The 16782-nt window shown below is 36.9% G+C and overlaps 1 protein-coding gene across 1 annotated transcript in view; it reads right to left on the bottom strand.

Annotated features, from left to right (window-relative positions):
* The window catches only part of LOC133623021 (semaphorin-4C-like), a 441154-nt gene that overhangs the window by 162307 nt on the left and 262065 nt on the right, over window positions 1–16782 (bottom strand). The window contains exon 3 of the mRNA XM_061985929.2: window positions 3106–3302. Coding sequence (XP_061841913.1) covers window positions 3106–3229 — 124 coding nt within the window. The 5' untranslated portion in view covers window positions 3230–3302. The remainder of the gene's footprint in view (window positions 1–3105; window positions 3303–16782) is intronic.

The following is a 16782-nucleotide window of genomic DNA, read 5'->3' as shown; positions in this document are numbered from 1 at the left end:
GAGTTCAAGTACCTCGGAGTCTTGTTCACGAGTGAGGGAAGAGTGGATCGTGAGATCGGCAGGCGGATCGGCGCGGCGTCTTCAGTAATGCGGACGCTGTATCGATCCGTTGTGGTGAAGAAGGAGCTGAGCCGGAAGGCAAAGCTCTCAATTTACCGGTCGATCTACGTTCCCATCCTCACCTATGGTCATGAGCTTTGGGTTATGACCGAAAGGACAAAATCACGGGTACAAGCGGCTGAAATGAGTTTCCTCCGCCAGGTGGCGGGGCTCTCCCTTAGAGATAGGGTGAGAAGCTCTGCCATCCGGGGGGAGCTCAAAGTAAAGCCGCTGCTCCTCCACATCGAGAGGAGCCAGATGAGGTGGTTTGGGCATCTGGTCAGGATGCCACCCGAACGCCTCCCTAGGGAGGTGTTTAGGGCACGTCCGACCGGTAGGAGGCCGCGGGGAAGACCCAGGACACGTTGGGAAGACTATGTCTCCTGGCTGGCCTGGGAACGCCTCGGGGTCCCACAGGAAGAGCTGGACGAAGTGGCTGGGGAGAGGGAAGTCTGGGCTTCCCTGCTTAGGCTGCTGCCCCCGCGACCCGACCTCGGATAAGCGGAAGAAGATGGATGGATGGATGGCATATTACGCCTATACTGTATATACCTTTATATACTTATAAACATACCTATACTGTATATACCTTTATATACTTATAAACATACCTATACTGTATATACCTTTATATACCTCTAAACATACCTATACTGTATATACCTTTATATACCTATATACATACATACATACCTATACTGTATATGTCAGAGTGCGTTGGTGTTGAACCCCAAGATGCAGAGATGGCAGGCTTTGTCCAGAAAAACATGATTTAATTTAACACTATAGCAAAAAAAACAAACAAAAGGGTACAGACAAAAGGCGCGCACAAGGCGGAGAACAAGCTTGGCTATGAGCTAAAATAGCACAAAGGCTAACTGTCGACAAGAGACAAAAACACTTACTGTGACACGAAGGAACTATGACATGAGCAGAGTGAACAAAAGTAGACAGAGCTACAACGACAAGTACTATGACAGGTAGTAGTGACATCGACAATGACAATAATCCAGCACTGACTAGAGGGGAAGGCAGCTGGCTGATTGACACCAGGTGTGGCCAGGTGCCAATCAGCCACAGCTGAGGGGAAGCAGCACTCAGGGAGACAATCAGGAAATGAAGACAAAATAAAAGCGCTGACAGAAAACAAAGACAAACGCAGAGGAAAAACTAAAACACAGTCAAACTGTCAGGGACAAGCCTGACAGTATATACCTTTATATACCTATATACATATATACATACCTATACTGTATATACCTTTATATACCTATATACATATAAACATACCTATACTGTATATACCTTTATATACTTATAAACATACCTATACTGGCTCACCTGCACTGGCTTCCTGTGCACTTAAGATGTGACTTTAAGGATTTACTACTCACGTATAAAATACTACACGGTCTAGCTCCATCCTATCTTGCTGATTGTATTGTACCATATGTCCCGGCAAGAAATCTGCCTTCAAAGAACTCCGGCTTATTAGTGATTCCCAGAGCCCCCCCAAAAAAGTCTGCGGGCTTTAGAGCGTTTTCTATTGGGGCTCCAGTACTATGGAATGTTCTACCGGTAACAGTTAGAGATGCTACCTCAGTAGAAGCATTTAAGTTCCATCTTAAAACTCATTTGTATACATTAGCCATTAAATAGACCCCCTTTTTAGATCAGTTGATCTGCCATTTCTTTTCTTTTCTGCTCTGCCCATCCGCACCGTAACACAACATAAACACAACAGAACAAATACCCAGACGCCCTTGCAGCACTAACTCTTCCGGGATGCTACAATATACACCCCCCCCCCGCTACCACCAAACCTGGCCGCCCCAACCCCCCCGCCCTCCCATCTCCCAAATTCGGAGGTCTCAAGGTTGGCAAGTATGCCAGCCGGAGATGTTGACATGCGGAGTTTCAAACCCTCTTCATTCTCTAGCGGGTGACTTTTCAAATGATGCTACAAATTAGCAGTAATGCTAGTTTTTGTAGCAACGCTTTTGCCGCATACTTGACATATTACATATTACGGATGTCTGTTCAACATCTTCCCGCTTGAAGCCAAACCACCGCCGGACGATTGACCCCCTGCTGTTTTTAATTAATTCTTCGTTCATTTGTTACCAGATTCGCACCTTCTTTCTCTCGTATTACCACTCGCACCGCACCGCTAGCACCACAGCTAACCCCCCGCGAGGATGTATGACGTGTCAAGCGCGACAGTATGTGACGTATGTAAGAAGGTGCGCTTGTTTTATGTCTCTGTGAGAAGGAGAGACAAGATAGAGAGTGAGAAGAGCCTGTAGTGTGTTAGAATAATTATGTATATATTATCACGCTAACTTTGGTGTGATTGGGGTCCCTTGCTTTAGTTATTAGCTATTGTGCTCAAGTTAGACTTTTCTAATCTATGCAAGGACAAAACTTCTTGTCTGAGGGGTGGCCTCAGCCACAGATGTTATCTTTGTTTTAGCCCGCTAACAGCCAAGATCAATCAACGAAGATAAGATGACAACACGCAGACGAAGCGGGGACAAGGCGAAATCACAAGGCCCCCAGCACATTCCGTCACGTATTGTGTGTACTGGACCTGCTTTGCATAATATATGTGACCACTCCTTTTAGAGGCGGCCTCAGTGATGTTGACTATGGAACTCTGAATAAAAAGAGGGACGCGGGAGCTGAACCTTAGAGTGTAGGGCGAGACTGTGACTAAGGGTGCAGCTCCATGCGTTCTCCTCATGAGCTAAATTGAACTCTGTCTCTGCATGATTCCTTGCTTCTTGTCTGATTAATAGATGTCATCAGTGTTTGAACCTGACAAGTGTAATGCCCCGCAGCTAAAAGCAACTGTATACTGGAATATCACGATATAGTCATTTTCTATATCGCACAGAGACAAACTTGCGATATACCGAGTATATTCCATATATCGCCCCCAGCCCTAATTCATAGCAAAGTTTAAATGTGCCTTGAAGTACGATACTGTCTCACGATCACACTTACCCTGATATCGCACGGTCTTGCGTGGTACCGGGTTCCAGTTGAGAGCCAGTGAAGTTTCCGATCCGAATAGGAACACCAGGAGCAGGACCTCCACCCCGCCCATGGCTCCGATGCAAACTCCCATTCGGTGGAGGTGTCGCGCGATCGATGGAACGAGCGCTCAAGCAGGTGATCAGAAAGGACAACCTGGCAACCTGCTGAGAGAAGGGAAAAAAACTGTCAGTTTGAGCTAGCAATTAATGGTCTTCATTGTCTTGGTTGTTTGGGAGAAACCACGGCCAACTTATTCTGGAAGAATAATATATTGGAATACCAAAAACGTGTTACATAGCTTCATTGCTCCACTCTGACTATTCGCTTGTGTGTGTTTGCACAAGTAAAACCTGCCAACAAACTCAACGTCCCTGAGCAGATTGGCCGAGAATGAGCATAAATATGCAGCCAACATTTGGAATAAAACAAACTTCTGCAACTTTAAATAAGTAAATGACTTTTGTGCATAATTTATCCATCCATCCATCTATTTTTCTACCGCTCAGGGTGGTGGGGGGTGCTGGAGCCTATCTCAGCTGCGTTCGGGCGGAAGGCGGGGTAGACCCTGGACAAGTCGCCACATCATCGCAGGTGCATGATTTAAATTAAGGTTAAAAAAGACCCCAATATCTTGACACAGATGCTGTACGAATGTCAACCGGATGTGGTGTCGAAACCTTTACACCGAGGACTGCATATTGAAAAGTGAAAGCATGATAGGTGGGCTTCATTTTGATTTTTGTCTATTTAGTAAAAAAAGCCGAAAAAAATAAAATAAAAAATAAAAATAGTGTTATATACATGTAGGCATTTTGTCTTTTTTTTTTTTTGTCAACCAATTGTGGTGTTGAAACCTTTACCCCGAGGACTGCATATTGAAAAGTGAAAGCATGATAGGCGGGCCTCATTTTGATTTTTGTCTATTTAGTAAAAAAATCTAAATAATAAAAAAAAAAAAAAAAAAAATAGTGTTATTATTATACATGTCGGCATTTTTTTAAATTTTTTTTATTTTTCTGTCAACCAGTTGTGGTGTCAAAACCTTTACACCGAGGACTGCATATTGAAAAGTGAAAGCATGTTAGTTGGGCTTCATTTTGATTTTTGTCTATTTAGTAAAAAAAGCTAAAAAAAATAAATAAATAAAATAAAACAAATACAAAAAATATTGTTATTATTATTCATGTAGGCATTTTGTTTAGTTATTTATTTTTTTTGTCAACCAGCTGTGATGTCGAAACCTTTACACCGAGGACTGCATATTGAAAAGTGAAAGCATGATAGGTGGGCTTCATTTTGGTTTTTGTCTATTTAGTAAAAAAAAAGCTAAAAAAAAATAAAATAAAAAATTAAATAGTGTTATTATACATGTAGGCATTTCGTCTTTTTTTTTTTTTTTTTTGTCAACCAGTTGTGGTGTCGAAACCTTTACACCGAGGACTGCATATTGAAAAGTGAAAGCATGATAGGTGGGCTTCATTTTGATTTTTGTCTATTTAGTAAAAAAAGCTAAAAAAAAAAAAAATAAAAAATAAAATAGTGTTATCATACATGTAGGCATTTTGTCTTTTTTTTTTTTTGTCATCCAATTGTGGTGTCGAAACCTTTACACCGAGGACTGCATATTGAAAAGTGAAAGCATGATAGGTGGGCCTCATTTTGATTTTTGTCTATTTAGTAAAAAAATCTAAATAAAAAAGAATAAAAGAAAATAGTGTTATTATTATACTGTCAAAACCTTTACACCGAGGACTGCATATTGAAAAGTGAAAGCATGATAGGTGGGTTTCATTTTGATTTTTGTCTATTTAGTAAAAAAAGTAAAAAAAAAAAAAGTTAAAAAAAAATAAAAAAGAATAAATACTGTTATTATACATTTAGGCATTATGTCTTTTTTGTCTTTTTTTTTTTTTTTTTTTGTCAACCAGTTGTGGTGTCGAAACCTTTACACCGAGGACTGCATGTTGAAAAGTGAAAGCATGACTGGTGGGCTTCATTTAGATTTTTGTCTATTTAGTAAAAAAAAAAGCTTAAAAATATAAAAATAAAATTAAAAAAAATAAAAATTGTGTTATTATACATTTAGGCATTTTGTCTTTTTTTTTTTTTGTCAACCAGTTGTGGTGTTGAAACCTTTACACCGAGGACTGCATATTGAAAATTGAAAGCATGATAGGTGGGCCTCATTTTGATTTTTGTCTATTTAGTAAAAAAATCTAAAAAAATTAAAATAAAACAAAAATAAAAATAGTGTTATTATTATACATGTCGGCATTTTTTAATCATTTTTTTCTGTCAACCCGCTGTGGTGTCGAAACCTTTACACCGAGGACTGCATATTGAAAAGTGAAAGCATGACTGGTGGGCTTCATTTAGATTTTTGTCTATTTAGTAAAAAAAGCTAAAAAAAAATTAAAATAAAAAAAATAAAAAAAATAGTGTTATACATGTAGGCATTTTGTCTATTTTTTTTTTGTCTTTTTTTTTGTTAACCAGTTGTGGTGTCGAAACCTTTACACCGAGGACTGCATATTGAAAAGTGAAAGCATGATAAGTGGGCTTCATTTTGATTTTCGTCTATTTAGTAAAAAAAGCTAAAAAAATTTAATTAAAAAAAAAAAACAATAATAATAAAAAATAAAAATGGTGTTATTATACATGTAGGCATTTTGTCTTTTAGTAATTTTTTTTTGTCAACCAGTTGTGGTGTCGAAACCTTTACACCGAGGACTGCATATTGAAAAGTGAAAGCATGATAGGTGGGCTTCATTTTGATTTTCTTCTATTTAGTAAAAAAAAAGCTTAAAAAAATAAAATAAAATAAATAATGTTATTATACCTGTAGGCATTTTGTCTTTTTTTTTTTTTGTCAACCAGTTGTGGTGTCAAAACCTTAACACCGAGGACTGCATATTGAAAAGTGAAAGCATGATAGGTGGACTTCATTTTGATTTTTGTCTATTTAGTAAAAAAAGCTAAAAAAAAAATTAAAAAATAAAATAAAACAAATACAAAAAATATTGTTATTATTATTCATGTAGGCATTTTGTTTATATTTTTATTTTTTTTGTCAACCAGCTGTGGTGTCGAAACCTTTACACCGAGGACTGCATATTGAAAAGTGAAAGCATGATAGGTGGGCTTCATTTTCATTTTTGTCTATTTAGTAAAAAAACCTAAAAATAAATAAAATAAAAAATAAAATAGTGTTATTATACATGTAGGCATTTTGTCTTTTTTTTTGTCAACCAGTTGTGGTGTCGAAACCTTTACCCGGAGGACTGCATATTGAAAAGTGAAAGCATGATAGGTGGACTTCATTTTGATTTTTGTCTATTTAGTAAAAAAATCTAAAAAAATAAAAATAAAACAAAAATAAAAATAGTGTTATTATTATACATGTAGGCATTTTTTTAATTATTTTTTTTTGTCAACCAGTTGTGGTGTCGAAACCTTTACCCCGAGGACTGCATATTGAAAAGTGAAAGCATGATAGGTGGGCTTCATTTTGATTTTTGTCTATTTAGTAAAAAAAGCTTAAAAAAAATAAATAAAAAAATAAAACAATTAAAAAAAAATAGTGTTATTATTATACATGTAGGCATTTTTAAAAAAAAAATTTTTTGTCAACCAGCTGTGGTGTCGAAGACTGCATATTGAAAAGTGAAAGCATGATAGGTGGGCTTCATTTTGATTTTTGTCTTTTTAGTAAAAAAATCTAAAAAAATAAATAAATAAATAAAAATAGTGTTATTATTATACATGTCGGCATTTTTTTAATTATTTTTTTCTGTCAACCCGCTGTGGTGTCGAAACCTTTACACCGAGGACTGCATATTGAAAAGTGAAAGCATGATAGGTGGGCTTCATTTTGGTTTTTGTCTTTTTAGTAAAAAAAAGCTAAAAAAAAATAAAATAAAAAATAAAATAGTGTTATCATACATGTAGGCATTTTGTCTCTTTTTTTTTTTGTCAACCAGTTGTGGTGTCGAAACCTTTACACCGAGGACTGCATATTGAAAAGTGAAAGCATGATAGGTGGGCTTCATTTTGATTTTATTCTATTTAGTAAAAAAAAGCTAAAAATAAATAAATAAAAAAATAAAATAGTGTTATAATACATGTAGGCATTTTGTCTTTTTTTTTTTTTTTTTTTTGTCAACCAGTTGTGGTGTCGAAACCTTTACACTGAGGACTGCATATTGAAAAGTGAAAGCATGATAGGTGGGCTTCATTTTGATTTTTGTCTATTTAGTAAAAAAAGCTAAAAAAAAAAAATATATATAAAAAATTTAAAAAAATAGTGTTATACATGTAGGCATTTTGTCTATTTTTTTTTTTTGTCTTTTTTTTGTTAACCAGCTGTGGTGTCAAAAACTTTACACCGAGGACTGCATATTGAAAAGTGAAAGCATGAGAGGTGGGCTTCATTTTGATTTTTGTCTATTTAGTAAAAAAAGCTAAAAAAAAATAAAATAATAATAAAAATAAAATAAACAAAATAAAAATGGTGTTATTATACATGTAGACATTTTGTCTTTTATTAATTTTTTTTGGCAACCAGTTGTGGTGTCGGAACCTCTACACCGAGGACTGCATATTGAAAAGTGAAAGCATGATAGGTGGGCTTCATTTTGATTTTTGTCTATTTAGTAAAAAAACCTAAAAATAAATAAAATAAAAAATAAAATAGTGTTATTATACATGTAGGCATTTTGTCTTTTTTTTTGTCAACCAGTTGTGGTGTCGAAACCTTTACCCGGAGGACTGCATATTGAAAAGTGAAAGCATGATAGGTGGACTTCATTTTGATTTTTGTCTATTTAGTAAAAAAATCTAAAAAAATAAAAATAAAACAAAAATAAAAATAGTGTTATTATTATACATGTAGGCATTTTTTTAATTATTTTTTTTTGTCAACCAGTTGTGGTGTCGAAACCTTTACCCCGAGGACTGCATATTGAAAAGTGAAAGCATGATAGGTGGGCTTCATTTTGATTTTTGTCTATTTAGTAAAAAAAGCTTAAAAAAAATAAATAAAAAAATAAAACAATTAAAAAAAAATAGTGTTATTATTATACATGTAGGCATTTTTAAAAAAAAATTTTTTTGTCAACCAGCTGTGGTGTCGAAGACTGCATATTGAAAAGTGAAAGCATGATAGGTGGGCTTCATTTTGATTTTTGTCTTTTTAGTAAAAAAATCTAAAAAAATAAATAAATAAATAAAAATAGTGTTATTATTATACATGTCGGCATTTTTTTAATTATTTTTTTCTGTCAACCCGCTGTGGTGTCGAAACCTTTACACCGAGGACTGCATATTGAAAAGTGAAAGCATGATAGGTGGGCTTCATTTTGGTTTTTGTCTTTTTAGTAAAAAAAAGCTAAAAAAAAATAAAATAAAAAATAAAATAGTGTTATCATACATGTAGGCATTTTGTCTCTTTTTTTTTTTGTCAACCAGTTGTGGTGTCGAAACCTTTACACCGAGGACTGCATATTGAAAAGTGAAAGCATGATAGGTGGGCTTCATTTTGATTTTATTCTATTTAGTAAAAAAAAGCTAAAAATAAATAAATAAAAAAATAAAATAGTGTTATAATACATGTAGGCATTTTGTCTTTTTTTTTTTTTTTTTTTTTGTCAACCAGTTGTGGTGTCGAAACCTTTACACTGAGGACTGCATATTGAAAAGTGAAAGCATGATAGGTGGGCTTCATTTTGATTTTTGTCTATTTAGTAAAAAAAGCTAAAAAAAAAAAATATATATAAAAAATTTAAAAAAATAGTGTTATACATGTAGGCATTTTGTCTATTTTTTTTTTTTGTCTTTTTTTTGTTAACCAGCTGTGGTGTCAAAAACTTTACACCGAGGACTGCATATTGAAAAGTGAAAGCATGAGAGGTGGGCTTCATTTTGATTTTTGTCTATTTAGTAAAAAAAGCTAAAAAAAAATAAAATAATAATAAAAATAAAATAAACAAAATAAAAATGGTGTTATTATACATGTAGACATTTTGTCTTTTATTAATTTTTTTTGGCAACCAGTTGTGGTGTCGGAACCTCTACACCGAGGACTGCATATTGAAAAGTGAAAGCATGATAGGTGGGCTTCATTTTGATTTTTGTCTATTTAGTAAAAAAAAGCTTAAAAAAATAAAAATAAAATAAAACAAATTAAAAAAAAATGTGTTATTATTATACATGTAGGCATTTTGTTTATTTAAAAAAAAAAATTATTGTCAACCAGCTGTGGTGTCAAAAACTTTACACCGAGGACTGCATATTGAAAAGTGAAAGCATGATAGGTGGGCTTCATTTTGGTTTTTGTCTATTTAGTAAAAAAAGCTGAAAAAAAAAAAAGCTAAAAAAACAAATAAATAAAAAAATAGTGTTATTATTATATATGTAGGCATTTTGTCTATTTTTTTTTCTTTTTCTTTTTGTCAACCAGCTGTGTTGTCGAAACCTTTACAACGAGGACTGCATATTGAAAAGTGAAAGCATGATAGGAGGGTTTCATTTAGATTTTTGTCTATTTAGTAAAAAAAGCTAAAAAAAAAAAAAAGAAGCTAAAAATTAAAAAAATAAAATAAAAAATAAATACTGTTATTATACATTTAGGCATTTTGTCTTTTTTTTTTTTTTTTGTTAACCAGTTGTGGTGTCGAAACCTTTACACCAAGGACTGCATATTGAAAAGTGAAAGCATGACTGGTGGGCTTAATTTAGATTTTTGTCTATTTAGTAAAAAAAAAGCTTAAAAATATAAAAATAAAATTAAAAAAACTAAAAATTGTGTTATTATACATTTAGGCATTTTGTCTTTTTTTTTTTTGTCAACCAGTTGTGGTGTCGAAACCTTTACACCGAGGACTGCATGTTGAAAAGTGAAAGCATGATAGGTGGGCCTCATTTTGATTTTTGTCTATTTAGTAAAAAAATCTAAATAAAAAAGAATTAAAAAAAATAGTGTTATTATTATACATGTCGGCATTATTATTATACATTTTTTTCTGTCAACCAGTTGTGGTGTCAAAACCTTTACACCGAGGACTGCATATTGAAAAGTGAAAGCATGATAGGTGGGTTTCATTTTGATTTTTGTCTATTTAGTAAAAAAAGCAAAATTTAAAAAAATAAAAATAAAAAATAAATACTGTTATTATACATTTAGGCATTTTGTCTTTTTTTGTCTTTTTTTTTTTTTTTTGTCAACCAGTTGTGGTGTCGAAACCTTAACACCAAGGACTGCATATTGAAAAGTGAAAGCATGACTGGTGGGCTTCATTTAGATTTTTGTCTATTTAGTAAAAAAAAAGCTTAAAAATATAAAAATAAAATCAAAAAAAATAAAAATTGTTTTTAGGCATTTTGTCTTTTTTTTTTTTTGTCAACCAGTTGTGGTGTCGAAACCTTTACACTAAGGACTGCATATTGAAAAGTGAAAGCATGATAGGTGGGCCTCATTTTGATTTTTGTCTATTTAGTAAAAAAATCTAAAAAAAATAAAAATAAAACAAAAATAAAAAAAGGGTTATTATTATACATGTCGCCATTTTTTTATTATTTTTTTCTGTCAACCCGCTGTGGTGTCAAAACCTTTACATGAGGACTGCATATTGAAAAGTGAAAGCATGATACGTGGGCCTCATTTTGATTTTTGTCTATTTAGTAAAAAAAAAGCTAAAAAAAAAAAAAAAGTGTTATTTTCATGTAGGCATTTTTTATATTTTTTTATTTTTTTGTCCTGTCCTGCTTCTCAGGCAAATCATATAGTTCAGTGGTCCCCAACCACCAGGCTGTGGCCCGGTACTATATATATAAATATATATATATATTTTTTAATTTTTTAAAGAACTTATTAATCAATACTACAGAACAATACACAACAATACCATAATGATGCAATCCAATTCCAAAACCAAACCCGACCCAGCAACATTCAGAATAGCAATAAACAGAGCAATTGAGAGCACTATTGGTGAAGAATTGATCCATTTCATGACAAACTGCACCCCCCCGCCCCCCCCACCCCCCGCACATTACACTTAAAATCAAATCCTTCAACCATAGTTGTAATCATTTTGTTCATTCCAATAAACAGCACGTAAGTAGATCACTAAATAGTAATCAAACTCCAAAATCCTGCTAGTCTATATGCGAGTGTGTCTGCCTAACATACACATTTTAATGACCTTTGACTGCGGGTTGTGCAGGAAGGTTCCGTGCCCCCCCACCCCCTTTACTCTCAGCAATAATAAAAGTCAGCGATAATAAACGCGTTTGCCACTCAAAAAGCGGCGAAACTGCTTATCACCGCACTCTTGTCGAGCCAATTCAGCTGCAGTATATTAAAGCGGGGCTGCGTTATCAAAGTTAATTGTGCTGGCAATGGCTTCCACGCCGAATGTTGAGGCAAGGACAATCCAATCGCAATAAGCTCTAAATGAACAGCTTTATACCTAATGAATGTGTCAAGGGTGCGGTGGCTACGTTGTGGTAAAAAAACAATTGCATGGCGAGATGATCGTCACCGTGCTGGTGCAGTTGTCTTCAAAATTGCCACACCAATAGCGTTTGACATGTCATCCAAAAATAATGCTAAGCAAATACAATTTGTTTGGAAATACAAACTTTCTCCTGTCGATTCTTTTTGGTGGTTTTCAATATGCATCCAGCCTGGAAGTGCTTTGGAATGGGGGGGCTTGTCACGAGACCCCGCTGCTCGTGGAGAAGAGCAATACGTGCTTTCAACGTTTTACTTAAGAGTCTTTAAAATAGAAGCATTTAAGTCCCATCTTAAAACTCATTTGTATACTCTAGTCTTTGAATAGACCCCCTTTTTAGACCAGTTGATCTGCCGTCTCTTTTCTGCTCTGCCCCCCCTCTCCTTCGTGGGGAGGGGGGGGGGGGGGGGGGGCACAGATTCAGTGACCACAGATGATGCGCTAGCTGTCCAAAGTCGGGACCCAGATTGCATCAGTTGGGGACGTCTCTGCGTTGCTGATTATGTTAGATCCACTATGGACTGGACTCTCACTATTATGTCAGATCCACTATGGACTGGACTCTCACACTATTATGTTAGATCCACTATGGACTAGACTCTCACTATTATGTTAGATCCACTATGGACTGGACTCTCACTATTATGTTAGATCAACTATGGACTGGACTCTCACACTATTATGTTAGATCCACGATGAACTGGACTCTCACTATTATGTTAGATCCACTATGGACTGGACTCTCACACTATTATGTTAGATCCACTATGGACTGGACTCTCACTATTATGTCAGATCCACTATGGACTGGACTCTCACTATTATGTTAGATTCACTATGGACTGGACTCTCACCATTATGTTAGATCCACTATGGACTAGACTCTCACTATTATGTCAGATCCACTATGGACTGGACTCTCACTATTATGTTAGATCCACTATGGACTGGACTCTCACACTATTATGTTAGATCCACGATGAACTGGACTCTCACTATTATGTTAGATCCACTATGGACTGGACTTTCACTATTATTTTAGATCCACTATGGACTGGACTCTCACTATTATGTTAGATCCACTATGGACTGGACTCTCACTATTATGTTAGATCCACTATGGATTGGACTCTCACACTATTATGTTAGATCCACTATGAACTGGACTCTCACTATTATGTTAGATCCACTATGGACTGGACTCTCACTGCCTCCGGATTTTTTCAATGAAAAAAGGTAGAAAAACACTGATGTAGACCACGAAGAAGTGTTTTACATTTAGAAAAAAAAATCATAATAGTATGACTCCTTCAAAGCGGTGCGCCTTTTTGTATGAAAAAAGATTTTAAAAAAAATAGACCATTCATCGGCAGTGCGCCTTATGGTCCGGAAAAAACGGTGGTTTTCCTGACGAAATAAACCAAAATAATACTGCGGAGGTCTTGCTCCTCCGGGTTCACTGGACCACCAATGACGGACATGACAGCCGTGTTCATCTTTGCGAACAATGATTTATTTTGCAATAAGTTGTGCTTTTCAGCCACGTTCAAGTTTCTCTCGCTCGTTCTCCACCATCAACAACCTCCTCTCCTTCCCGACCGCTGCCTTTAAAGGGGAACATTATCACCAGACCTATGTAAGCGTCAATATATACCTTGATGTTGCAGAAAAAAGACCATATATTTTTTTAACCCATTTCCGAACTCACAACGTGACGTCACATCGGGAAGCAATCCGCCATTTTCTCAAACACCGAGTCAAATCAGCTCTGTTATTTTCCGTTTTTTCGACTGTTTTCCGTACCTTGGAGACATCATGCCTCGTCGGTGTGTTGTCGGAGGGTGTAACAACACGAACAGGGACGGATTCAAGTTGCACCAGTGGCCCAAAGATGCGAAAGTGGCAAGAAATTGGACGTTTGTTCCGCACACTTTACCGACGAAAGCTATGCTACGACAGAGATGGCAAGAATGTGTGGATATCCTGCGACACTCAAAGCAGATGCATTTCCAACGATAAAGTCAAAGAAATCTGCCGCCAGACCCCCATTGAATCTGCCGGAGCGTGTGAGCAATTCAGGGACAAAGGACCTCGGTAGCACGGCAAGCAATGGCGGCAGTTTGTTCCCGCGGACGAGCGAGCTAAACCCCCTATCGACCCTAGCTTCCCTGGCCTGCTGACATCAACTCCAAAACTGGACGGATCAGCTTTCAGGAAAAGAGAGCGGATGAGGGTATGTCTACAGAATATATTAATTGATGAAAATTGGGCTGTCTGCACTCTCAAAGTGCATGTTGTTGCCAAATGTATTTCATATGCTGTAAACCTAGTTCATAGTTGTTCAAGGTCAAGGTCAAGGTTCAACTTTATTGTCCCCGCGGGGAAATTTGTCTTGGGCACAGTGCATCGTTGCTTTCTTAACATACCCAAAAACAACAGAACAAAAACACAAGCACAGACACAACCACAACCATACAACTAACATTTAAACATCAGAACATGGAGCTTGATAGACATAGGTGGCACTTTGATGTAGGCATAAAATCTACAGTATGGAGATAAAGATAAAGTACCAATGTGCATTGCACTAGAGCTCATGGATAAAGTGCTGTGAGCTAAAGTGCTTAGTTCTAAAGTGCTATGTGCTAAAGTGCTATGTGCTAACCTATGTATTAAAATTCTATTGCACATTGTTGGTCAGCTTAATGGAGGCTGGGACAAATGATAATTTAAGGCGGTTAGATTTGCATAGTGGGACCCGGAGTCTTCTCCCTGATGGCAGGGTTCCATATTCAGGAAAGAGTGGGTGTTGTGAGTTGGAAATAATTTTCTTAGCTTTTTTCCTAACTGCCTGCTCATAGATGCTCTGTATAGGCTCATATTCTTTCCTCCCTACGATTTTCATTGCCGTTTTATGCATGCCGGCCAGTTTGCTTTTTAGCTTAACGGTTAGGTTCCTTTAATGCCAAACAAACACATACCAATCGTTGGTTAGAAGGCGATCGCCGAATTCGTCATCGCTTTCTCCCGTGTCGCTGGCTGTCGTGTCGGTTTCGCTTGCATACGGTTCAAACCGATATGGCTCAATAGCTTCAGTTTCTTCTTCAATTTCGTTTTCGCTACCTGCCTCCACACTACAACCACCCGTTTCAATACATGCGTAATCTGTTGAATCGCTTAAGCCGCTGAAATCCGAGTCTGAATCCGAGCTAATGTCGCTATAGCTTGCTGTTCTATCCGCCATGTTTGTTCGTGTTGGCATCACTATGTAACGTCACAGGAAAATGGACGGGTGTTTATAACGATGGTTAAAATCAGGCACTTTGAAGCTTTTTTTAGGGATATTGCGTGATGGGTAAAATTTTGAAAAAAAACTTCGAAAAATAAAATAAGCCACTGGGAACTGATTTTTAATGGTTTTAACAATTCTGAAATTGTGATAATGTTCCCCTTTAACAGAGCGACAGGTGATCAGACAAACACTCACAGCTGTGTCATCTACGCACCTGTCACTAATCTCGAAGCCGATCCTGACACACCCCGCTTCGCTGCAGGTCCGCAGGCCACGCCCCCCCCCCACAAATACGTCTAAATATAGTTCTAAATACGGTAGTGTCATGTCTGTGTGATCAGGTTTTATTTTTGGACTTTTTGTGCACTTTTGTTTTGTTTTGTCACCATAGTTACCCATTAGTTTCACCTGTCATGTCACGCACCTGTTTTGAGTCACGCACCTGTTGTTAATCATGTCCATAGTATTTAAGTTCATTCATTTTCTGTTGTTCGTCCTGACGACCTCACACCACATTTATGCTCTGTCCATTTTTTCATGTCCATGTTCACGCTGCTCCTTTTTTGTCCATGCCAAGTAAGTTTTCTTTATTCAAGCCATAGTTTGCAAGTTTTGTTTAATTGTTTAACTCCGGCTTATTAGTGATTCCCAGAGCCCAAAAAAAGTCTGCGGGCTATAGAGCGTTTTCTATTCGGGCTCCAGTACTATGGAATGCCCTCCCGGTAACAATTAGAGATGCTACCTCAGTAGAAGCATTTAAGTCCCATCTTAAAACTCATTTGTATACTCTAGCCTTTAAATAGCCCCCCTGTTAGACCAGTTGATCTGCCGTTTCTTTTCTTTTCTCCTCTGCTCCCCTTTTCCTTGAAGGGGGGGGGGGGGGGGGGGGGCACAGGTCCGGTGGCCATGGATGAAGTGCTGGCTGTCCAGAGTCGGGACCCGGGGTGGACCGCTCGCCTGTGCATCGGCTGGGAACATCTCTGCGCTGCTGACCCGTCTCCGCTCGGGATGGTGTCCTGCTGGCCCCACTATGGACCGGACTCTTACTATTATGTTGGATCCACTATGGACTGGACTCTCACAATATTATGTCAGACCCACTCGACATCCATTGCTTTCGGTCTCCCCTAGAGGGGGGGGGGTTACCCACATATGCGGTCCTCTCCAAGGTTTCTCATAGTCATTCACATCGACGTCCCACTGGGGTGAGTTTTTCCTTGCCCGTATGTGGGCTTTGTACCGAGGATGTCGTTGTGGCTTGTGCAGCCCTTTGAGACACTTGTGATTTAGGGCTATATAAATAAAGATTGATTGATTGATTGATTGTTCATAGTTTAATCTCCGCCACTGTGCGAGCTTTTTGTTTGATTTTTTTTTTTTTTTTTGTATTTATAGTTAATAAATAAATCATGTACCTTAATTCCCGTCTCGCCCGAGCCAACTTTCCGTTGCATCCCGGAAAAGCAAACTCACAAGATCAAGACATGACAGGTAGAAGAAGAAAAAGATAAAGTTAGTCCCTGCATTTCACCCATCCTCTCTCTTCAGGAGTATATTACTAGTTTAAGCTGTATCAAGGATATCAGGAGAACACTTTTATTTATTTAAAATAACTTACAGCTAGTATTGTGCGTACTATTCAAGTAAAGAATAAAAGTTTCGTAGTATTTGTCGCTGCAAACACGAAGCAACAATGTTGATAAAATAGCATTAAAACCACTCCCTGCTCTCCAACGGCTTCGTATTCAGGGCAACATAACTATCTTCCTCTGAAAAATAATGAAAAGCTGTGGAAAAAAAGCTTGAGAAAAGAATCTGGTTTAAAGCATACCAAGGGAT

Source organism: Nerophis lumbriciformis, linkage group LG12 (assembly GCF_033978685.3).
Source record: "Nerophis lumbriciformis linkage group LG12, RoL_Nlum_v2.1, whole genome shotgun sequence".
Lineage (NCBI taxonomy): Eukaryota > Metazoa > Chordata > Actinopteri > Syngnathiformes > Syngnathidae > Nerophis > Nerophis lumbriciformis.
Note: the sequence above shows the minus strand (reverse complement) of the source record. Positions and strands in the feature narration are given on the sequence as shown.